Raw genomic sequence first — 25707 nt, 5'->3', positions numbered from 1 at the left:
TTTTCATGTCATGGTAAGGGGTCGTGTAAGAAATTGTCAGGTCTAAAACTTACAATACTCTTCATAAAACTTAATTCATGGACACCATAAAATTATTTTTACAAAAAAAAAAAAAAAAAAGAGAAAGAAAAAGACATTGAATCCATATGCTAACATCAAATATGTCTAGGGACTAAAATTAATTTTTAATATTGTATAAGACGTTAATTTCATCCTATTTAAGGATTAAAATCTAATTTTTTTATTAAAAAATTATGTCATTTTGTCAGACATGAACTTATAACACAAGTTTTAATTATTATTTTTTTCCGCTAAAAACAGGACTAGCTGGTGGTTTTGCCACAACAATTCATCCCTCCGGAGTCTGGAAAGATTTATAGAGGCATTTCAACCTTCCCTTGGCCACCATCATGCGATTCACCAATGGCACGAATCGAATTCAGAACATGCTGTGTGAAATACGGGTCTTAAATTCATCTTCAACCACTGAATCATCCGGTGATGGTTCTCAAGTTTAAATTGTTAATTGTAAATTCATTTACTTCACGTAGTACTTGTACAAAATTGGAAAAATTCAAGTGCCATTTGTGCATATTCTCTGAATTGAAAGCAAAAATGACATGCGTCAACAAGTTTGAAAATAGAATTTGGATAACATTACTAAATAAAGGGGAGAAGATCTCTTTCACTAAGTTCATCAAATCCAATGATCTTGATCCTTGAAATTTGATCAAACGATCAAAAATAGGGAGCCTCTTTTAAAATTATAATAATTTTAGTTGTTGAATCAAATTTCAAGAAATTGAATTATTGAATTTTATAAATTTAATAGAAGAAATCCGAAGATAATCTTTTTCTTAAATAAAGAAGCAAATGCTGATCAAAACAAGATTTGTCCACAAGCAAAGTACAATTATTGTCGAAAGGGGACAGATTGACATGACATAGAAGATATTTGTGAGAATCCAATCCACCAAAGATAAAATCATTATGCAAAAGAATACTCAGTTGTCACTTAATCTCATTGACCACGCACAACACAGGAGTCGTACCATAAAAAGAAGTGACAACAAATAGAATTCTATCCTAAAGCAGCTATCTTTTTACCTTCCAATATAGGATCTCCAGATAAAAGAATAATCTCTTATTATCTTACTCGTCAAAAGTAAGTGACCATGTATTCTTTACTTTCCATTAAGGAAAATTGGAATTTCATTGTCATGATGTCTGTCCTGGTAATGAAAATTATAGTTTTTCTTAACCACTTGATGACCAATGAATGTAGACTAAACAAAAATAATTTTTTTTTTAACATTTTAATCTTAACTCTTTGTATCATATTCAACGACAAATAACCATGTATGATTAGAAGAATGAGACTCATTTTTATTAGCCAATGACGTGGTAACCTTTTACACCTCATCGTCCGTACAGGTTCTCTATTGGGCCTTGTTTGGAATTTAATTGATGGGTATAAGATAAAGTGGTGGGTTTTATTCAAGTCCGTAAGATATGGGGGGCAGAGAATATCCCAAAGTGTCGGTTTTTCGTTTGTGGTAGATAGTGGGAGAAAAAGGAACTTCTTCTGGTTTCCATTGTGGTCGGAAGATAAGAGTATCATATCATATCCAAGGAAAGAAAAGAATGACTACCACTGAGCTAATCATATCACTAACTTTTATCTCTCATGCAAGCGATATTAATAGACGGGAAGGGTTGAACCTACGGCCTCGTGTACCAAAATAATTGTTCTCAATCACTTCGGCTATAAGTTCCGCCGCTTTCTTCTAAAACAAGATAGCTACTGCAGAAAAAGGAAATAGTGTAATGCATAAACAAGAAACCAACAATTGGTGCCCCGACCGGCACGAACAAACAAGTCTTGGCACGCCCAACGTCTCACACTCCACGGTTAAATTAGCACACTAATTCAACAACTGAAAGATCATTAAACAATGAACAGCTCATGATTCAAGCAATTAGTATATCACGTTCCTTACACATTACCTACGCGAGAATGTTGTTCAAAGAATACAGCATCTTAGAAATTTAATCCTAATCATGTCCCGACATCTTAGTTCTGAAACGGACAAGGTCTTGAGTTATAGAGGTCATCAAGGTAAAGAATTTGTTGTTACCTTGTTACAACGGATGAGGAATGACGGAATAGAATTGAATGAATTACAAACAAGAACAAACAATGTGGATTATGGCAACAAGAAAATAGGAAATACCTCCTCCCGACGAACCAACCATAACCTAAGTGGCTTGTCAGATGAAGATTCCAATGAGAAGGAGAGAGATTGAGAGCAAGTTTCTAGTATTTACGTAAATCCCCATTTTATCAGCTTCATTCATTTACCTTGCAGCTGCGGAGATAGGGATGATCATACTTAATGTACTTGGTCCAGTATCCTCGATACTTTGTCATCGCCAACTCCAGCCATGGTTTCATGTTGCCATTATAATGTACAACAGCCGCGTTGTCAATCTCAGCTCGATCAAGACTTGGGTTGTAACCTAAACCAAGCACATGCCATGACTTTTGTAGTGGATGTGTCAGCCCATAAAATGTAATCAACCCCGGAGGCAATGTTCCAAGTTTCCAGAGTGTCCTGTCTTCATTCTAAGACCAAAAAAGAAACAGAAGCATAAACAGGAAAACAATTATATCAGACGGCCAATTTTCATAGGAAGGAAAAAAGAAATTGCGAACAGTCATCGCCTTGTGGCTGATTTCATAGTCATACACAAATCTATGCAAAAGAACAAAACATGCAGCAGCGAATGAAATGCGCAAGGTTCCAGACACTCACCATGTTCTGCCACTTGTGATAGATACCAGTAATATCTTTCTTCTTCCACTCCCTAAGATCAAACATGTTCATCCCATATGCCCATCCACATGCGTTCGGATCAAAGTTTCTTGCAATATGAGGATTTGAGAAGTTTAGGTACTTGTCAAACCGGTGGAAGCTCTCACCACAGGTTTCTACTGCACCATTTACTTTTCCGTGTAGATCGACAGCCCACAATCCAGTTAAGTCTTTCTGGACAACAATGTCATCATCAAGAAACAAGATCTTATCCAACTTGGGATAAACCTGTGGAAGATAGAACCTCAAATGATTAAGCATTGAAAGATACTTCGGGTTCCTGTATTTCAGGTTAGAAGCGCCAGACGAGAGAGTGGTAGGATGGTCGGCCTTGAAATAATAGTTTTTCATTGCAGCAGACTCAAGCTGACGCAGAACCGGGCAGTACGATGAGTTTAGCCACTTAAACTCGTCAACATTTTCAACATGAATAGTGGCTTTTCCAGGAGGATTCAATAAAAACCACATATTCATGGCTCCAAAGTTAAGCTTATCAGTAACAAGATGGAATACGTGCTTTGATGGATCCTGCAATCGCCGAGAAACACACGTAAGTTAAACAAGAAACCTGCATCCGACTTCAGCAATAGACATTACGAAGGACTACAGATGGGTAACATGTCAAATAGGGTACAGTCAACTTTCAAATATTATTATTTTTTTATTTTGCTATTAACTTTCAACTTCCTTATGAATGAGGTACACGAAAGACGCAGTCCAGTTAGAAAATATAAACACAGCAAGCTGCTTATGATCAAACATCTTCTAATCATTTCATCTGATCGCCACACCTAGAATATTAAAGAAGTCGGTTATACGGATAATAATTAGCATCTGTATCTCAAGAAAACCAGGTGGTGAAAGTTTTTATTATTGAGCCTCATATACCAGAAATGGATATCCCATAGAAATGGATATCCATAATCCTCCGTCTTTGCATCTCAGTGCCAGATCTAACATTCCTCAACAGGGTAATAGTTAATAGAGTTTTTCAGTTCTTTGGAAACAGACATAAACACACACATAATTAAAATACCAGTATAGAACACGATAGTTCAGATCACATTGGTGTTTGTAACAGTTCTTCAGTTCTTTTGGAAACAGACAAAAGGATACGCACAATTAAACTACCAGCATAGAATAAGACAGTTCAGCTCACCTTGGCATTTGTGACAGTAGAGTTGACGACGACTGATGCAGCCAAGACATTGTCTGAGAAGAGAGCATAATGATAAAGATTTGGATTTTCCAAGTTCTCACTTCTAGGGAACTTTCTCTTCTCAAGGGGAAGGAGGTAATAATCTATGGTTAGGCGCATAGATAAGCAGTGGATTCCATTTGGAATGGTCTTGGCAGCTAACTGACTAAGGAATGTGCTCTGCTTTTTCAAGCTCCGAACTTGTTCATCTGCAGTCTGAAGCATTGCTCTCAGCTTCCCCGTGACCAGGTTGCAATCATACAGTTGCTCTCTTGCTTTTGAAAGAACTTGGCCCATAGCTTTTATCTTCTCTGGTGCACTACAAGCAATTCAGGTGTGGAATAAGTAATAACTACCATAATTAACAGTACAGATAAAAGGGATGGTAATATATATTATGTGCTCACAAACATTACATGTCCATAATCACGCTACCTTTGAGATAAATCCGCATCAGCGGTTGCCTCTCCCACTGCACGCTGGGATTCTTTAAGTCGAGACTGTAGTTGTTGGAACAGATCAAGCTTGTTTTTCATCTTTGCAATACTCAAGTAGACCCTTGCCATTATGATTTGGTCCCGTATCAAGCGCACTGTTGAATCAGAGTTCTCGTTCTCATTTTCTTTCCTCCAAATGCTGTATTTTCCTAGAACTGCAGAATCAACTGATTTGGACCGCTCAATGGCTGCAGTTTCAAGCTTTACAATTGATTCGTCATCCCGCTGTACCAACTCATTTGCCCGCTTTTCACGCCTTTTCTCTCTTAGTTGCTGCAGAAGTGTTTATAAAAGAAAATTAGAACCTCCAAAAAACATGATAAACAGTTACATATATAACAAAATTTAAGTAGCCATAACCATGATTTCACTAGAGTTTATTTCACTTCGATTCTATGAGTCAGAAAAAATGAAATAAACAATTCAAGCAAAGAAACATATAATCGTGGCAATACATAGAGCACAATGAAGTATGGTCATTACCCTTCTGGCTAGTTTTGCAGGATCAAGAGCTTGAGCGTGATCATCTGCAAATGGTAACAAAGTCAAAAAAAGAAAGTAGGAATGTATTACTACATACAAAAGAAAATACTACTAAAAGTTATTACCACCTGAAGAATCATCCACTTTAACCCTAGCGGTCTCTTGTCTGGCATTTACAGCAGTCAAATTTTTCTTCGCACAGACAATTCCAAACACAAAGAATCAGCAGCGACAATCAATGATATTTTTGAAGCAGAGAACAAAAGATATCAAGAATTAAAAAAAAAAAAATTAAGAAGCAAAACAGGTGTACTAACCTGAGAATCTGTAACCGAACTATTTTCTCCAATGACTTTCCATGAAGCGGACAAATTGTTTTTCCTAAAGAAATTAAGGCTCAAAGGCCCCATGTCATTTGTGCTGGCTGAAATTACATCAATGACCTGATACGTTGATCCAATCAGTGTGCTTGTTAGCAACAAAAGTTAACAGAACAGAAAAAAATGCTGCCACTTATAAGATTGACATGTTGATAACTCAAAGATTCATTAAAGTTGCACTTGCCTCTTTTGAGAAAAGAGATTTGACATGTTGCAGTGCCATCCTTTCTCTCCAATCCAGATTCTGCACCAGTCAATTAATCGTTTATTGTTCTCAAAACATTTTTTTTTACAAAACAAGCTATCATACACTACGTAAGATTTCAGGCTGAAATTGATGGAAGTATGGAACAATACCTTTTCACCAGGACCAGATGAGATATCACTATGATCTGCAAAATTTGCAAAAAGAAAACAGTTATACTAAAGCTGATAAACACAAGTGTTTCATACCCATAAGAAAGTCGGAAAGTACAGAACAAAGCTGGGCCATAAAAAACAGCAATTGGTAAAAGCATTTTTTTTCTTTTAGGGTTTGACATTAGTAAAATTTTCAAGATTCTGACAGGAGCTGACCCAAGTGTACAAGTAAACAAGCTGTAAACAGACATCTTTTCCATAGGATTTTTATTGGACATAAGCCCTTGTCGGTTGATCAGTAAGGCATAAATAACCAACTTAATGCAAACTCTGATAAACTACTTCATATCAATAGATTGAAGAATTTAGAAAATGAATAAATCTGAGGCAAAGACGGTAAGAATTGCAAAAGATGAGCACAAAATGTGTTGAAAGACTTGTGACATAGAGTGATATATAGCTCTCTTTTCAGACACTCGTATAGTTTATAAGATTCATAAGTAGTTTTCAAGATTTATAACCTCTGACTTCTTGTCCGTCTTTTTATCAAGAGATAAAACCTCCAAAAGAAAGACAAGCCTGTGACTCTTCTTCCATTTTACCACTTTGACAAAAACTTCACAAGCAACAAAACATTATTTCTATCAAGACGTAGTCTTGGCAAACAAATTACTTCGCACTCTGAGCCGTATGAGCCACAAAAACTTTCATTGTTTGTACTTGTTTGAGAAAAATAAATATATTCTTGTCTAATAGCATAAATACCAAAAAAGATATATGAATATTAAGCATTCTTTGATCACGTTTTCAAGTATGTGACTCAACTATCATAGCCTGTTGTGTAAAGCTAAAGATAAAGCATATTAGTCCGCCAGTTGGCGTAAAACAGACGTGGTGAAGTTATCATTTGCCGAATTGAAAATGGTATGCACCACACAATGCTCATATTCTTTATGACAATAATATGCGGTAGACCCTTCCAATGCATTTTGAGTACCGATGTCAGCATCATGAAGAAGAAACAACTCAGCAATTCTTTGAATAGTAAGCTAGATTGGTATACAACCCATTACACATTTAGTCTATAAATCAGGCAACTCCTCCTTGGCGTGAATTGATGCTCAAATACACTCTACCTACAAGGTGTGATCCTAACTGTTGTATAAAGATAAGTATATTTTCATTTTTCATCAAAAGGATGATACTAATAAGCTCACTGATTACAAAACCCGATTAAATTAAATCTATCATAAAATTTGGTGGCTGAGGTACCGACACAAAGGTAAATTCCTAATTTTCATAACGTAAGGAACAACCAGGGTCATTAGATTCAACAACAAAATACTTGAATAGTCGGAAACAAATGCAGCATTCTTCTCGACTCAAAAGGGACAGAGCATCATGCCGTGAAGACTTGAATAGTAGAGTAACAATCTTGATTTTCGAAGCAGAATTTGCTCCTATTTTCTAATTTTTCTAAAGCAACGAAAACAGAAATCGAAAGAAACAGAGGTAAATTATCCTAAATTGCAAAAGCGAAAAGGAACCTAATTGAGATCTAATTTCTAAAGCAAACCTAAACTTCAATTGCGCAGAAATAATTACATACGCATACGCATACACATAACACATATACACATATATATATACACACACACACATTTTTTCAACAGAAACGGAAATAATAAGTGAATTGAAGGGAATTGAGCACCGCACCAGAGATGTGGAGGCCACGGCCGAGGAAGAAAATCAAGGGAACGAGAAGCGCAAAGAAAATAAGAATCGCGAGAGGGAATCGAGATCCAGAAGCTCGGCTCCTGTGGGCGCCGGCATTCGATAGCCCCCGCTTCAACGCCATTGCCGATCAAATACCTAAAGTTGTTCAAATCAATAGAAAAAGTCAGAAACTTTCAGAATCCATGGCTAGAGAGAGAAAGAGAGACAGAGAGAGAGGGAGGGGGAAAGGGGATTTACAGAGGGGATCTTGCGAATCGGAGACCGTTAGAACTCAAGCCCAAGGGAAGGGAAGAGCCCAACCCAAAAGACTAGCCTGATAGGTGGGAGGACCCACGGACTTAAAGAATCACTACACAATTGTTCGACAGGAATGGAAGCTAAAGGCGAATGCGAGTGAGAGACTCGGAATCCATTGATGGGAGAAAGAGGGTGAAATGGGGAGGAGTGAATTCGAGCAAAACACCGTGATTTTTTAGTTTTTAATTTATATACGGTGCTTTTCCAGAAAGTGCTTTATTTTGCTTAATAGTGGATTTAACTACGTAGGACATCGCTTTCGCTGCATCTCTAATTGTGGCTTCAACAGAAAAATGTAGAAATATAATATAATAATGTGTTATAAATAGTGGCTTATAATTAGTGCGATTGTGTAAACGAGAAGTACGAATTTATTACCAATGCTTGGTGGTTCAAATGGTAAGAAATTTGTTCCTGTTAAAAAAGATCTCGAGTTCAAGCATTGTGAATGGAAAAACCAGCATTAGGAGAGTTCGCTCTCCGATTTCTGAATATTAGCCACCAAGATCTTCAACTTCCAGGGAAGCAAAATGCTTCCATTAAAAGCACCAATAACCAACTTGGAATCTCCTCCCATTTCAAAAGCGTTTGCAACTTGGAAATGATCTACACAACTTTCTTCATTTTTTATCATATAGTTGAATCAAATCAAACCAAACAGCAGACAATATTAAATATGTAGAATTAAGAAAGATATGTGATAATCATTTTCCTTTCTAGAATCTAATGTTTGTGGAATTTTATTGCATGTGTTTGGTCAGATGAATGCATTTGGTCCGGCGGATCCAAGATAAAAAGAAATTATACTTGGTTCAAGCTCCTTTAATAACGACGTGACATTATTTCACCATCTAAAAATTGTAGCTAAACTATTCATTATCTACAAATATCTGTAGATAACTATGGTAACAAAACCACATGAACAACCGTCAATTTTTTCATTCATACAGATGCCTAAATAATTTCAAGAGACAATCTTTAGAATTTTATTTTACCAGAAGAGACAATCTTTAGATGTTTGTATCTTCTGACAAAAAAAGATCATTAAAAGATGAATGGCTAGATGCCTAAATAATTTCAAGAGACAATCTTTAGAATTTTATTTTACCAGAAGAGACAATCTTTAGACGTTTGTATCTTCTGACAAAAAAAGATCATTAAAAGATGAATGACTAGATGCCTAAATAATTTATGGAGACAATCTTTAGATTTTTGTTTTATCAGAAGAGACAATCTACAGATGTTTGTATCTTCCGATAAAACGTCACACCGTCATTAAAAGATGAATGACTAAATGCCTAAATAATTTATGGAGACAATCTTTAGATTTTTGTTTTATCAGAAGAGACAATCTACAAATGTTTGTATCTTCCGATAAAACGTCACACCGTCATTAAAAGATGAATGACTTCTTACCTACTCCACGTCTCAATATTGAAAAAAGTCTCAAATTCAAACACCCCAACCCAGTTAAACTAATATTAAAAAAAAAAAAAAAAAAAAAAAACAGTACTATGAATTTAAAAACAATGCAGTTTTGGTCATAAGCACAATGCAGTGCAGGCCTCCACTCCACTCCAGTGTTCAAATCTTCTTCCTCATCTCATATCCATTTACTTTAAACAAAAAAGTTCTTACATAAAATCTAAGCGGATGAATTTCCAAAGAAAAGAAATACATATCGAATCAAATACTTGCTACCATGGAATCTTCATGGTCTCTCGGTAGCGAGACCATGGCGTTAAGAGCATGGTTGCCTTGGCTTCGATGATATCCATGGTTAGACTCCTGTCCTACAAGAGCGTGCTTGCCTAGGCTTTCTCTACATAATCGCCACATCCAAGTAATCTCCAATCTGCATATCAGATAACATATGTCACAAATGGGAGACGTCATCAGAAATATAGGGCACAAAAAGGGGCATTTCGTTACCTGAAAGCCAAGTTCAGCCAAAACTTTGGCATCGTCTAATTTTCCGTTTCCATTAGACAATGTCTTCCCCACCTTCACAAAGCAATGGAGAATCCACAGTAAGAAGTCAGAATGCAGCTAATTTGATCATCAGCACACTGAGATACGTCCAATTACATTTACTGTAAAGACTAGTTATGTTGACTAGATCTTAGATGCAAGGTATCAACCAACAAAACCTGCTGTAAGGTTTGAATTCAGATTGGCATATCATAAGGAACTTAGTCCTTGCACCTAAACCCATATTTTAAATCTCTGAAAGCATCTTACTGAACTAATCAAAATGAAAACAAACAATTTCAATTCCCACCGAGTTACTATTATTTTTCTTGATGATCTTTTTCTGACAAAAGAATTGATTCATTGAATAGAACCAAAAGAATACTGGAAAGCAAGCCAGACCAAGATCAAAGAGAATTTAAAATCCATGCAGAATTTACAGAGAAGATACGTCAATCAAAAAAATGACTTGGGACAAGATTCTGAAGAGAGTCAGGATAGAAGATATAACTCTTCCGTGCATAAACAAAGGAAGTTTGGGAATGAATCCAATCTAGCATTACTTATATGATTAAAAATTTATGATACATTTGTGCCCTTAGAGTTACGTGAGGCAAATTAAACTAATCAAAATTGAAAATACCAAGTTAACCGCATGTTATTAGAGCCTCAAAAGGAAAATCACACTCTCAAGTGGTGGACATGCCTGACTGAGTTATAACATTAAAACTGTTTCCAAGTTAACTTCACTAATCTATATCTAGAGACCTCAGTTTCCGAGGTATTTCAAGGGTTTCTCCTATGTTTAGGCCTCTTTCATCACGGTCCTTAATTGATTAGCAAATAAAAAAGGAACAGAAACGGAATTTATCAACTCTTTGTAGAAAAATGTCATAATCTAGTAGATGGCTCCTATAAACGAATCATATCATGCTATCCTAGGTGCTGAAGATTCTGAAGCAACAAGGAATTTGAGGAAGTTTTAAGTGGCCCTAGTTTCCCGCCCCAAAGTTCTAAAACAAACAAAAAAATCCCTCTCCCATGGTGACCAAACAATACTTGTTACTCCACCATCAAATTGACAGAGATGACTCAGGCACATCGTGGGTTAGACATCTCAACCATTCGTATAGGCCCTCATTTGAGGACTGAAAGCCTTTTTTTGAAAGTAAGTGAAGGACATATAACTGATAAGCATTAATTCTCTCTATATATATATGAATATATGCATGTATGTAGAGAGAGAAAGAGAGAAACAAACCTCTCTGACTACGAAATGGCCATGTTTATCAGGATATACGAAAGCAAAAGAAAGTCTTGCATTCCTCCTTCTAGCTGCAGGAGCAACCTCTTTGACCTGAAAAGCAGCACAGCCAATTACTAATTTACTACCACCAAAATTGTGAAAATAAAGAAGAGTTTCCATGAATGATATTGTCAAAAACATCCTCGTACGTGCAACTATAATGTGCAAAAACATGATGCATGTGTAAAAAAGACATTCATCTGCAATGACATACACACGAGAGAGAGAGAGAGAGAGAGAGAGAGAGAGAGAGAGAGGGAGAGGGAGAGAGAGAGAGAGAGAGAGGGGAAAGAGAGAGAGAGATAGAGAGAGACAGACAGAGAGAGACAGAGAGTTCCAACCAGATCGGTTAACTCGCGGAGAGTAGCATCCTTCCATGTATAAATTTGAACTTCATCCTTGGGCTCCTTTCCTCTCACTGCAAAATCTGCATTGGTATGATGACTTCCAGTCTACAGAAACATTCAACATGTAAAGTGATCAAAATGAGAACTTTGTTGTATGACATTTTCTGTCCAGAAAACAACCAAAAACTTGATTTTCAATAACCAGAGACGGCCCTCGAGCCAGGATAACACCTAACAAAGAATCCACCCTATGTACTGTAGTCATCCGAGTTACATGTTTTCTCTATTGAAAACAATGATAAGCTGCTTTCACATAATTGTTTCTTTCAGTTTCAGGTTATACAAATTTGTTCACATCTCTATCTCGTGTAGCGTCAAAACGACACTGCCTTGATAAAGGCTATTGAGAATTGGAAAAGTTATGACATACATGATACGTATGGTATGCATGTACAAACAAGAGAATGGTGCTCCAAGTGGAATAAACACGAACAACATAGAATATTCACAACCCTATTTAAACGACAAAGATCCAACTATAATGTAAGAACTCGTGGGAACTCCACAAAATCATGCAACAAAAATGCTAGTACACTAACACATAAGATGAGACACAACTTCGTGAAGAAATCTTTCCTTTTGTAGTTGCACATAAAACCAAGAGAAGCATACCACATAATAACATAATACCCGACATTCTGCATATGGAAAGACATAGAGGACACTCCCCTTCTGATTACTAAACAGGATCCTCCAAAAAGTTAAGCACCCATCACAAATAAAACTTAAATTTTCTAGAAACAGAGATGTAAACTCTAAATAGATTATAGGAGTGCTAGAGCTACAAAGTTATTGAACTTAAATGCTTTTTCGGTCTCGTTCGAGGGTAGAACTACAGAAATATATATCTCCATTCACACTTATCAAATCAAAATTCTCGGTTTTCATCCCTTTAAACACAGAAAGTTTAAACTTTAAAGGGAAAATCAACACAAACCCAGTTCATATATGATAATGGATTACATACCTTCGTGAAAACTCGAAGCAATAAGGGACAAGTCTGCGAATTCAATGAACACCAACAAGAAACACCCATCAAAATAACAAAAAAAAAAAAAAAAAAAAAAAAAAAAAAAACCAGAAAAAACAAAATTGAAACCCCCGGAGATGAAAAGAGAGTGGGAGGGGACCTTTTCGCGATCAATGGGGCCGAATCGAGGGCCTCTTCCCGGTGGGGGCAATGCTCTCCATGGACCTTGTGCTGCTTCAGCCATCTCCTCCACTCTCTCGATTCTTCTTTTTCTCAAAGCTTTTTCTTCTCTGCAGCTGTTTTGTTTGTTTGGAGTTTGTCTTGTTTGTTAAATTTGTCTCTGTTTGTGGGCTGTCGAAGGTTGTGGACTCCGAGTCTGGGCTTTGAAGAAGGTCCAATGACAACGATCCATTATGGGCCTAAGATTGATGAATTTTTCTCTTTCTTTGTAAATTTTTTTTTTTTTTTTTAACAAACGATATTAATTAAACTAATGAGTAGGGGGTTGACTTAGCCTCACAATAGATACTTTGAAGTTCTTGAAGTGATGAGATTTGAAGACAAGGGATTGCAGATTTATGTGAGTTATCAAGTTACTTGTTAGGCTAATATATGACTCTTCAATCGTATTCATCGTATTTAGGTGGTGTATTCAATTACAATTTTGAAGGACTTTAAAACAAGGGCACAAAAATTATTAGAGTGGTACATTCATATATGTTTTCATAAGGGTATAAATTTTAAAAATTTGATTAAAATCATCAACAACTTTAATCAGAAACAGCAGTTCTCACTGCTTACTATTAACAAGAAGGTTTCGGGTTTGACACTTAATGTACTAAACAGTTAGTGCTAAGAAAATATATATTTTTGTTTACCACATATACCCTCATGAAAATACAAATAATTAATAAAACAAGAAATTAGAAATTTGGTCGTCAACACCTTATTTATATTCTCACTCAACCCTTTTGTCATCTCTTTAACTTCCGCATGGACAGCAGCTATAAGAGCAACTCCACCGAAGGGTTTAGCATTGTGGATAGGCGACCCAAAACACCCAATAGCCTCCCTTCCTTGCTCCAGTCCATGCGGGCGATTGGGCTCGGGGGAGGCCTAGTGGACAGGCCATGCGCAAATCCACAGCCCCAAAGCTTGAGGGCCAGGTGGTGCATGGCTGACGTCAGGGTGACATCAGCCACGATATTAAAAAAATTGCATCAGGCGCGTGTTGTTCACATGCGTGTGGGGGTGCGTCACCGACAACTTTTCAATCGGTGGGGCCCGCGGCGCAGAATTCTGAAATCTTACCGTTGGTGGGGCATGTGGCGCGATGTCATCTGTTGGATTTCAACGGATAAAATTTTTGGACCGTTGGATTTGCAACGGTAAAAAAAATTTCAAATATCCCCCCAAAGATTGTCTTTTCGGATAATGACACGTGGCGCAACATGAACGTTTAAAAATCTTATCTGAAATTACAAATAAAATTATTTTGTATTATTTTATAAAATAAAAAATACCAATATTTATTGCCTATTGCCATGGCTATTCAGTTTAGAGCGACTCCAACGTTGCAAAGGCCCCCTAGGGCAACTCACTATTGAATCCCCCTAGTGAACAGTAATTGTCATTTGCATCTCCACCCCTAAACTAAATAGTCATGGCAATAGGCAATAAAATATTAGTATTTTTTATTTTATAAAATAATAAAAAATAATTTTATTTCAAATTTTGGATATGATTTTTAATCGGTCTCGCTGTACTACGTTTCATTAAATAAGAAATTACAACCCAAAGTATTTGAGAAAATATAAAATTGTGGTGTAAAGTGGAAGATAATGATAAGATATTTATAGAAAAATTAATTTTTTTATTATTAAAAAAAATGAATTTTTTTATTAATTGTTTACATTTTTTATTATTTTTTAATTAATTTTTTTACATTTTTTTATTAAATTTTATAATGTGGTCGACGTCTTGCATCATGTGGCCTCAGGCTCTTGGGCCACCAATTCGAGTTGGGCCTCTCACTCGGGCCTCCCCTTAGCCTCATTGCCCGAATGGGTTGGAGCAGATTGTTGGGGCTATTGGGTTATTTCTGTCGTCAGTCCATCGGGATCAAGACACCGGTGGAGTTGCTCTTAGAAGTAGAGATGCAAAAGACAATTACTGTTTATTAAAGATAATTACTGTTCACTGGGGGATTCAATAGTAAGTTGCCCTAGGAGACCTTTGCAACACTGGAGTTGCTCTAAGCCAAGGGCCACAAAATTAATTTGTGGTAGAATTGGTGAAGGATTTTGATGCAAAATTTGCCCGGTTCATGAATTTCAAAAAAATTACGAAAGAAATTTCATTAGTATTACGGTCTAGTGATATTCCTCTTCACTTGTTAGTGAGAGGTCCTAGGTTTGATTCTTATCAAAGGAGAATTTGAACCACATTATTGGTAACCTATTGTGAGGATAAGCTTACCACCCTCTTTTTAATGTAAATAATATTGTTTGTTCAAACAAAAAAAAATGTGAACAATGAGAGGTTCCATTGGAGATCATGGCTGCTACTAAGTGTAAGAGACAACGTTAGGGTTTAAGGAAGAACAAAGATATTATACATATCAATTATAGACTTGAAAATATGATTATTTTTCAAATCGCATATTGACAAGGTTAGTAAATAAGAAAAAACACCAAGATTTTTATAAAAGCACGTCATAATTTTAGATGGAAGGGAAACAAGACCCATCATCTATCTATTTGCAAGCTAAGGTTTTTTTGTTCCTTTCTCTTAATACTAAATAAATTGGTTTTTTGTGTTTCTAAATTATTAGGCTTAAAGTGTTTTTATAAGTGTAACTTTATCGAAATTTTACGTGTAAAAACAAATAATTTTTCTTATATAGAATCAAGGCATATTTTTGTGTGTCACCTTGGCCTCAAAAATCTCATCTGGCAACTAGATAAAGCGCTTGTAATATGTTAATATCTTTATCCAATTCCCACATATAACGTCATGTATATAGTTGAATTGATATATGGAAAAGAAAATGCAAATGTCCCTTTATCACAATAGTGAAAAGGAGTTGAGTTTTTGCATCATTTGACAAAAAAAAAATGAAAAAGAAAATAAAAGTAAAAAAAGTAAATGAAAAGAGGTGAATGAGAGAACCAAATACTAATAATGCATGTAGGCCATTGAAAACATATTTCAGTCTTCAATTGACTTTCTTGACGGAGTGAAGGAAAAAGGTTGTGTTACGTGTGTGAGGGTAAATACCAAGACAATGACACACTGTTTTTACTTATTCATCTTCCACAATTTTTCAGGACAAACCATCGTATTCTAAAGTCATAAATATCAAATAGGTACCAATTTCAGCTGCCATCACCGCATCATAATTAAAGCTTTCTTTACATTTCAACCCACCAAAGATCAAGATAGTGCCACACAACATTGCTTATTACTATTACTCTCTAAAAACCACCCTCTGTATATATATGTCCATTGTCCATCACATATATTAGAAAAAAAGCCACGTTCTCTTAGTTTTTTTTTTTTTTTGGAGAAGGAACTGGAAATTTCATTACTAGAAAACTAGGTACAAAGAAAGCTGGTGAAAGTTTACATTCATCAGCACAAAGAGGAGAAAACAAGTAAACGCTACCACTATTGGCGTAGACGATAACCCTTCTCTCACAACACCCTTAGCTTAAGACGAAGAACATGGTAATCCATAATTGTTCATAATTCTTGCTAACAAAGATGGTGGTCTATCGACCCAAAAGTACTTAAGAAATTATGACCACTAGGTGATTCAACATTCAAGGTCACCCACATTTTAAATTGATGTCCACCGTTGAGATTAAAAAGTTAAGAACTCGTCTATTTATTCTTTATCCTTGATATCATATTCAATGATGAATGCTCAGATCACCAGTTGATCAAGTGAACGTTTCGACAAAAAAACCTAAGTGAAATTTGTTTTTGGAAAAAATGAGACAAAATTGAATTCCAAGGGAGTCCCATTCACTATGTACTTTTTATTACCTCTTCATTACAAGCAAACAGAGACGGGACAATTGATGATAGGGCTTGAAAGCTCAGTTGATGGAGTGGCAATGGCCATAGCACAAACTTGGAAATGTGAATTGAAGAGCACAACACAAACAGCTATCAAAATTTTCCCAGAATGGCAAACCCTAACCACCACTTCCACCACCACTTCTTGGAATATTAGCCCAATGGGTGGGCGTGGGCCACCTTTTTAAAGCACCATGTGCCCACTTTGTATAATTTTGTTTTAATTTTTTTTTTAACACAAGATATATTTTACACTAAGAGGAGGAAGAGTTCGTTTAAGTCACATAATGGACAACCTAATTTGATATCGAATTCGTCATCCACGAGATTCGAACCTAAAACCTCTCACTTATAAGTGCAGAAGAAACTTATAAGTAAAGAAGAATATCATCAGACTGTAGTATTGAATGACAATTTTGTTTTAATTTACACTTTTCTTTTTCAACCCTGTTCCTATTAGCACACCCTTTGTGGTAAAATTTTGTTGCCAATTCTGTTGAATTATTAGCTACTTTGTCCAATCCTGTGACACCCCATAAAGAAATTAATTAAATTCTCAAAAGGGAAGAACTTTTAGTTGTGTGACAAGCCATTGGACTAATCCAAATTGTTAAAATTGTTAATCTTAATAGCACATAAATGGTACTGCTTACTTTAATTTCGTTTTTGCCAAGAAAATGGTAGTTGTTCACTAATGCATATGAGATCCATTTCTAAAGATTTTGTACATTTTGTTACTATGAGACGTATGTGTTATAGGATTCCAATATCCCACATTGAAAATAAAGTTGCACTGTCAAGAACAAGTTGTATATCAAAAAATATCATCCGGTATCAACGTAAAATATTTGTCGTCATGGAATTGCCTCAGTAAGAAAGCTTTTAATACCTCTGTCATTACGGTTATTCAAAATTACATTCAGACATGTATAATTAGCTAGACGTGCAAAAACGATTGTGAACAATTGATTGACAGATATCGATACACGAAAAATCTTGTGAATGACAATTTTCCACACATGTATACATATATGTATCTATGCATATACGTATATTTACCTTTTCTTGCTTTCCTATATATATATATATATATATATATATATATATATATTTCTTAGAAAGAAAAGGTCGTCAGTGAGATTCATAGGATGTCAAAGGTTCTTTTATTGTTTGTCACTTAGTCCAGAATAATAGAGTAGTAAATATAGGCTGTTTGAAATTTTGACCAAAACAATGTATTGGTGCATATATATATTACCAAAACTCACTACGCATATGAGTCAGTTCTCCTCTCTAAGCCAGGCTGGTATCACTTCTTTTTGTTCTTGTGTACTTAATGTCTAGATACTCAGATTGCTTTGCGTTCACTGCGATTTTGGAAAGAAAATTGCTTGCTAGCATTTACCGTACTGCTCAACAAAATATCCACAAAATTGCTCAAGAAATTTAACGGTTGAATGTGTGCGAAAAAAATTAATTAAATTAAACGGGTGGATGTTATCAACTTAGAAGATATTATATGCATTATTCGACAAAAAAAAGAAGACATTAAGATACAATACAAAAGTAAGCATTTTAGTCAAAATAATATCAGAGATTGACATAACTCTTCATTTTGGTTCTTGAGATTAACAATCGATAGAAGTGCTCCTTGAGATTGTCCACCGTCAATTATTTTGGCATTCTTGTCAAATTAACCCATCGACTTGAACTTGCAGTTTCTTCAATTTAAAGGAGATTTTTCACAGAATGACTAAAATGATTGACAGTGGACAATCTCAAGGAAAATCTCTATTATTTTAAATCTTAAAGATCAAAGTGAAGAATTATGTCAATTTCAACCATTATTTTGTGACACAATGCTCTGAATCTCAAAACCTTGATAAATGCGGGGCCCCACCTTGTGTGATACATGTAACACTTCAGTTATGTGATAAATAAAAGCCAAATAAAAAGGGAAATGTCACGAGTGAGAGTCTGGGAGAGATAAGATTAGCACTGCAAGTGCAATTCACAATGTCAAAAACAACTGATGTTCTCATGAGAATCTTTCGACAAGACTTGAGCATCACGAATTGGGTCCTCCCATCTGCAGAGCTACAGAACTCCTATGTGCATAGAACTCAGATTCAACAATGTGTCACAGGAACAGTAAAATAATTGGTTGAAAAATACTAAAGCACAAGTTTGTTGACAATTATAATCCTTAAATAAAGATTTGTTATCAAAATCGCTTACGATATTTGAACTTGAGCTTTCTCTTTATAAGTGAAGAGAAATATTAGTAAACTAAAGTTTAATACTAATTTTTTTTTTCACCTTTTAATATAAATATATCCTTGTTGTAGTCCTAATTTCATTAGGAGTATAATTATGTAAATCTTAGTAGATTATGTATGAGGATCTTATGAGATCTAGAAGATATCTCCTTGTACAACTTGTCGCTTCTTATTAGTATAAATAATATAAATAAAGGCACAAGGCATCAGATACTTAGACACATAGTGCCTTTCTCTCTCTCACCCTCCCCTTGCCGCCAGTTTACTCCCTCTCTTTTCCCTCGTTAAAATAGGCAATAATATATATGCATACTATATATAGTATGTATATATAGTATGTGTGTATATATATATATGGTATGTGTGTGTGTATATATACATACTTTATATATATACATAGTATGTGTATATATATACATACTTTATATATATATATATATGTATACTATATATATATGTATATAGATATATAAATATATATATATATATATATATATATATATACATGCCTTTAAGAGAAGGGATCTTCATTTTTCAAAAAAAAAAAAAGGAACAGCCTCTTAACCATTAGATTTGACTTTAATGAAATTCTGTGGTTGAGATTAAATCATAGGTCGCAGAATTTCATTAAAGCCAAATCTAATGGTTAAAAAGGTGTCCCCATTAAAAAAAAAAATGAAGATACATTCCCTTAAAGGCTTCATACACACACGCACACACACACACATATACTGAAGCAGTAAACAAAATGTTAAAAGGGATTTTGGGTTTAATACAGCTCTTCCAAGCAACTTTGCCCTTTCTCTCGCTTCTGTTGCCCTGTTCTAATTCCTTGCATCATACCTATCCAAACTATCTTTCAAAGACCGAGACTATAACGGTGTTTAATTGTCAGAAAACGAAAATTATGACAAATTTTTATTTATTTTTTTGTAATTTTCATGTTGTTAAAAAAAAAACATGTAAAGGGTGAAAAAGGGGTAAATGGGTAAAAAAATGATAAACGGGTAAACGGTTATGGTTAAATGGGTAAACAGTTATGGTTAAATGGGTACACGATTATGAGTGTGGTTAATTGTTTATAAACGGTTATGGGTATGAGTATAACCGTTTATGTAATTACCCAACGGGTAAACGAACATGCGGGTATGAATATAAACGGTTATGGGTAAATAATCGTGGTTACCCGCCTGCCATAACTGTTGCCCATAGACAAGGAACACATTCAAACCTTTTTGGAGTCCAAGAAGTGACTAGAGATGGCCTGAACTTGGTTGGAAAATCTCGGCCCAAGTTTTCAAGGTTTCAAAACTTGGCTGTATCAAGCACAAGTTGCTTCAAACTTGACCTTAGGAAGTCTAGTGGTGGTTTCTAACTTGTCCAAAATTGTGAAGAGTGGTCGGAAAAGTGTAAGAAACTTTGTTCTATGTGTTGCAGAGAGATAATAGAGAATGGGGAAAAAGAGAGAGAGAGAGAGAGAGAGAGAGAGAGAGAGAGAGAGAGAGAGAGAGATGAAACTGAATGAGGGAGATAAGAGAGATTCAGAAGAAAAATATGGGACGTGGGTCCGACTGGCACACAACACAAGGCCAAGGAAAGACAAAAAACATGTGTCTAAACAAGGTGAAACTACCAAAATACCCTTGACGTTTGCATTTCATAAAATCTTCGTTCTAGCTCCACTTTTTGTTCTACTTGTGCCATACATTTGCATAGGCATTTACTACCTAAATATGATACAAATTGAGACGAAACATGAAATGAGCTCAAAATTCCACGTAGAACTCCGTTTGGTCAAACATGAGCATTTTCGTCATTTTGTAAATTCGAATAAACGTTACACCAAAATTTGTGATGTGCCATCACAACTTCGAATATGAAATTTATATTAGGGACACGTCCACAGATTTCACAATTTCAATACAAAGAACTTAAGTAATTTCTCTTTCTTTTTGAATCATAGCTTGAACCATGTGTCAAAGCTTTAGTTCACTATTTACATGTTGTGATTTATTTCTCTACATAAATAAAGTCCTTAACATTAAGGCACAACTTTAGTTCACTATTTACATGTTGTGATTTATTTCTCTACATAAATAAATTCCTTAACATTAAGGCACAGAAAGAACCTAAGTTGAATCACTCTCACTCAATGACACAATCTTTTGGTTAGAAGTCAATTAAGCACAATCTCTATCACTCAAATCCCATCTATTAACGGTAACTAGTAGTAACATGCTTGCAATCACCTTCATGTGAATTCCCGGTCAACCCGCAAGGGCCAAGGCGAATTTACGGGGTGAACAATTAGTGTGAGCGTTGGAGGCATAATTGTTGTGCAGACTAATTGAAGATCAAATTATTTTAGAAACCTATTGAAAGAATTTTCACGAAGAAAAAAGGGGAATAAAGGAAAGGAAAAACTGGGTGGGTGGCGAGGGAGGAAAGGAGGTGGGAGTGATGGAATAAGAAGGGAAAGAAAGGCGAGGAGGATGAAGTTGAAGGAGGGGTAGGTAGGGCTATAGCGATAGCCATGTATCTACAAATAAGATTCATCTGCCACCATTTCAAACCAATCGTGCGTTGAAGTAATGTCTTTACTTATGTGGAAATGTGCAATAGATGCAGCATCATCATCAAACTTGAGACCTACAAAGCCGTCTATATTCATTTAAATTGTAGACATGGAAAAGTTTTTGCACATAACCTTGGTGGAGAACTTATTGAGGAATCTTGTGTGTTGTGTTTCAACATCATTATTTGCTGAAGAAGCCAGAGCTCATGAAGACACTAGTGCGATAAATATAAAAGACTTTTTAGCTACGAAATTGGTATTTGACTCCTATGTGGCATGTGAAATAATGAAAGGGTGCATACTACATAGACTTGTTTGGAAATGTAATGTATACAATTTTGGATGCACAAGTTAGTACATGTTTCCTTATTAAGAACTCGATTTTAGATAAAGGATGCATTTGTTTTGTTGGAAAAAATAGATTTCAAAAGGAATACAAGCATGGTTGCGTCTAACCGAAGAAAGGATGTCCTGGTTTGGAAACAATATGAATCCAAGTGCCGCCTAGTCATCGAAAAGAACTAAGAAAGCTTCTCATCTTTCTGTTAGTTTCATTGGATTCATTTTCAATTTTCTTCCAATAACTCAAATGAACCTACTATGCCTCCTAGAAGGTTAGATCCATGGCTAAATTCATAAACAATAATTTAATAAAAAAAACATTTATAAATTCATGCCATATCCACCAAGAGCAAGTCTACCCTATCCTAAATGCTTGGGCAATTGGGAAATTGAACCCCTTAGACCCAAAAACCCACTCCACCTCAATCATATGAGTCGGGCTACACGTGGGCCCAGCTATGTCGTACTACTCAATCAGGCGAGAGTTGCCTAACCTTGTACACAAGTGGTTTGACGTTATATTGACGTCAGCCACGTTCGAAACCTAACACTGCAACTTCGTATGAGCTTCTTCTTGGACCCACTTAACTCCCACCCTCTTTAATTCAAGGCAACGGTTTTCTCTCGCCAATGCAGTCATAATTCAAAGGACTGGAGCAGAGAGATCTCCAAAATAAAGATTTGTGATGTTTGGAGCCAAAGCCAACCTTGGAGAGAAGATCTCCAAAACCAAATCCTAGGATTTGGAGTAGTTGGAAAAAGTTAGGAAAAGGCACTCCCTCTCTCTATATAAACTAGATTTTCTCCAAAATTGCGGCCAAAATGGTGAGAATGAAGCTGCATGTTCCTCTCCAACACTATATGGTAGAACAACTTTCTTTCTTTCTCAATCTTAATCTCTGAATTATGACTGGTGAGTTAGGAATTGAGAATTCAAGAGAGAGGAAAATAGAGAAGATTAAAAAAAAAAGGGAAGAAAGGGAGAGGTTTCTAGAGATTGACGAAGAAAAAGAGGGAAGAGAGGGAGATGTTAAAGTGCACTCAGGCAATTACTATTTACTAATGTAGTAATAGCCTTTGTCCAATTACCTGACACTTATTGCCTCAATGGTGTGGACTTGCTTTTAACATCTAATGCCAAAACCTCCACGATGAATCATAGGTTTCTTTTGGTCTTCCACTTTCTCACCATACACGTCCTGTTTAACACCTTTAATTCCTCCTATCTAAAGTACTTTTCTAATTATGTTTGGTTTTATCTTTCTCATCATGAAATTCTTTTGAGATTGTACAATTCCTCATTTTTGCCCCTCATCATCTCATAGTGACTACTGATAACATATGTCATGTGGTGTAAAAAAATAAATTCACTCATTATAATTTAAGTAAAATAGTTATGTCACATGACCGTATTTCGTATACACTAAAACATGGCTCTACTTCCAATAAATTTTCCATTTAGACAAGTGGCGTAAGATCTCACTATCCTGTACAAATTTATCAAAATTCAAACTTATTCACATGCAAAATGAAAAAGTCCATTGACCCTACAATAATTATAGATTTGTTGTTGACCTAATTTACTGAACTGTATTTAGGATTAGAGGGGGAGAGGGCTAGCGGCAAGAGAGAGATGAAAGAGATGTAATTCTGAGGTGCGTGTTGTATCACCCCATTGTGCCTTTATTTACAGTAGTAAGATAGGTTAAATCCTTACCCTAATATGATTACAACTCTAAAAGGATAATATATACTAAAGGGAATATTCTAAGATATCCCTAGTACATTAGGATTTACACAATTACATTCCTAATCTAATAAGATTGCAACACTCCCCCTTGAGTGTGTAAATACTCTAACAAAACTTCTCATTAGGTCATCAACAGTTGAGGTAGAACAATTAATGAAGTCGTCGGAAAAACGGGCGAATGTGAGTCTCAAATTTGAAGAAAGTATGCATTGGTAGTAAAACTCACAAAACCTTGCTATGGTAAAACCTAAGGTAGACTAAGGAGAAAAGTGAGAAGTATGCATAATGTCTAAAACAAACGTCAAATGAGACGAAAGTAGTGAACTCAACGGAGTATGATCATCCCAAGATGGGTGTCTCATCAAAACCTCGTTAGGTAGCAAAAACCCGGTGGGAAAAATGCTCCAAATCGTAGGAAAAAGAGTATATAAAGATCAAGTGAGTATGCTTATGGATACTCCCCCTGAGTTAGACATAACTTCCAAATAAGAGAACTACAAGCAATTCAACTTAGATAATTTACACATATTGATTCCTTGGACGAGCTTTTAAAAAGTAGACTTGAACAATGACTTAGTGAAGAGATCGGCCAAGTTGTCCTAGGAACGGATTTGCTTGACTTCAATGTTTTGATGCTATTGTTATTAGTGAGAGTAAAAGAACTAGAGCGCTATATGCTTGGTGTTGTCTCCCTTGATGTATCCCTTCTTTAACTACTCGATACATGTTGCATTGTCTTTAAAGATCGTTGTAGGAAGGTCAACGACGAAAGTATGACCACTACTGCTTCAAATATGTTCCATAATTGCTCTCAACCAAAAGCACTCATGTGAGGGTTCATGTAAGGCAAGAATTTCAGCATGGTTCGAAGAAGTCGCAACTAGCATTTGCTTGGTAGATCTTCAAGATACTGCAATGTCTCCAACGGTAAAGACATAGCCTGTTTGAGAACGTGCGGGTCAGATATATAACCAGCATCTGTGTAACCAAAGAGGCGAGAATCAACCCAAATACCGAGGGGGTGACGGCTCATCTCAAGGATTCATGGGTATAGAACAAGCCCAAATCTATCTTACCCTTGAGGTAGTGGAAAATGTCTTTAACACAATTCCAGTGTCTGCGTATAGGCGCATCATTGTGTCTAGCCAAAAGATTAACAACGAAGGAGATATCGGATCTAGTGCATTGAGCCAAGTATAATAAAGCACCAATTGCACTTGGGTATGGAACTTCAGGCTCTAAAATCTCTTATTCATCCTCTTTGGGATGGAAGGGATCTCGTTTAACATCTAGAGTCCAAACGACCATATGAGTACTCGAAGGCTTCGCTTTATCCTTATTAAAACGTTGCAACACCTTCTGAGTATAGTTCATTTAATGTACTAGGATTCCATCCGAACAATGTTCGATCTCCGGGCGAGACAATATCAAGTTTTCCTAAGATCTTTCATGTAACAACCCATCTCGAATTTGGTGAATTGAAAGGATAAATTAGTAATTTTCACTTTGGTTATGGGATATTTGTTTGAGATGTTGCTTTATGGCCTTAATTGGTGTGCCTAAGGGGGGCCACATTTTGAGTTTATCCCCTAACCCATTTGTTTTTCCTCTCTTCCCTTCACCGTGACACACTCTCTCTCTTTCCCTCTCACTTTATCTATTTTCTCTGTCTCTCCCTCATTCCTCCCTACATCTCACTCTCTTTCTCCGAGCTCACCATGCCTCACACAACGAACGTCAATGACAACACCACTTCATTAGACCTGCACCACTGTCTGAACCTTGTTGTCTCAACCCCAGGCCAAGACTGTAGACCTCGGGTGGTGGCAGAGTTACTATTACTGGTTTCCCCAACATACTCTCGTCGTAGAAATGGCTTGTGGAAGAACTTCCCAGTTTCAGGTGAGGGAATTCGAGACTTGTAGGCTGTTTTTCGGCCATGGGATAGGTACAACATTCTTTTTCTCCTCCGTAACTTCATTTTGGTCTATGGCATGATGTGTAATTATGGAGTTTTAGGTTAACCAAAGCTTGGAAGCTCCGGTGTTCTACTTCATGGAGACCGGCCGACCCACGGCCTGAAAATCGAGTCGACCCGACCCGTGCACCCTGAACCCGGCTTCCTGAGCCAAACTCGATTACCCTAAACCCAATCCAACCCAACACCGAGCCCAACCTAATTACCTAGCCTAACCT

The 25707-nt window shown here is 36.1% G+C and overlaps 2 protein-coding genes across 2 annotated transcripts; both read right to left on the bottom strand.

The window, feature by feature from the left end:
* Positions 1–1948: 1948 nt before the first annotated feature.
* On the bottom strand, positions 1949–8005 carry LOC137747680 (polygalacturonate 4-alpha-galacturonosyltransferase-like). Its single transcript, XM_068487836.1, has 11 exons — positions 7769–8005; positions 7511–7666; positions 5792–5826; positions 5619–5678; positions 5372–5497; positions 5183–5246; positions 5055–5098; positions 4510–4844; positions 4036–4393; positions 2817–3404; positions 1949–2626 (listed from the first exon to the last, which is right to left on the bottom strand). The coding sequence occupies exons 2-11, from the start codon at positions 7650–7652 to the stop codon at positions 2351–2353; spliced, it is 2028 nt and encodes a 675-aa protein (XP_068343937.1). The 5' UTR covers positions 7653–7666; positions 7769–8005; the 3' UTR covers positions 1949–2350.
* Positions 8006–9347: 1342 nt separating this feature from the next.
* On the bottom strand, positions 9348–12799 carry LOC137748344 (histone deacetylase complex subunit SAP18-like). The gene is made up of 6 exons (XM_068488488.1): positions 12643–12799; positions 12480–12512; positions 11447–11557; positions 11061–11156; positions 9761–9832; positions 9348–9683 (listed from the first exon to the last, which is right to left on the bottom strand). The coding sequence occupies exons 1-6, from the start codon at positions 12724–12726 to the stop codon at positions 9651–9653; spliced, it is 429 nt and encodes a 142-aa protein (XP_068344589.1). The 5' UTR covers positions 12727–12799; the 3' UTR covers positions 9348–9650.
* Between the last annotated feature and the right edge of the window lie 12908 nt (positions 12800–25707).

The sequence above is a fragment of the Pyrus communis genome, chromosome 10 (genome assembly GCF_963583255.1).
Source record: "Pyrus communis chromosome 10, drPyrComm1.1, whole genome shotgun sequence".
Taxonomy (NCBI): domain Eukaryota; kingdom Viridiplantae; phylum Streptophyta; class Magnoliopsida; order Rosales; family Rosaceae; genus Pyrus; species Pyrus communis.
The sequence above is the reverse complement of the archived record's forward strand: the minus strand, read 5'-3'. Positions and strand labels throughout refer to the sequence as shown.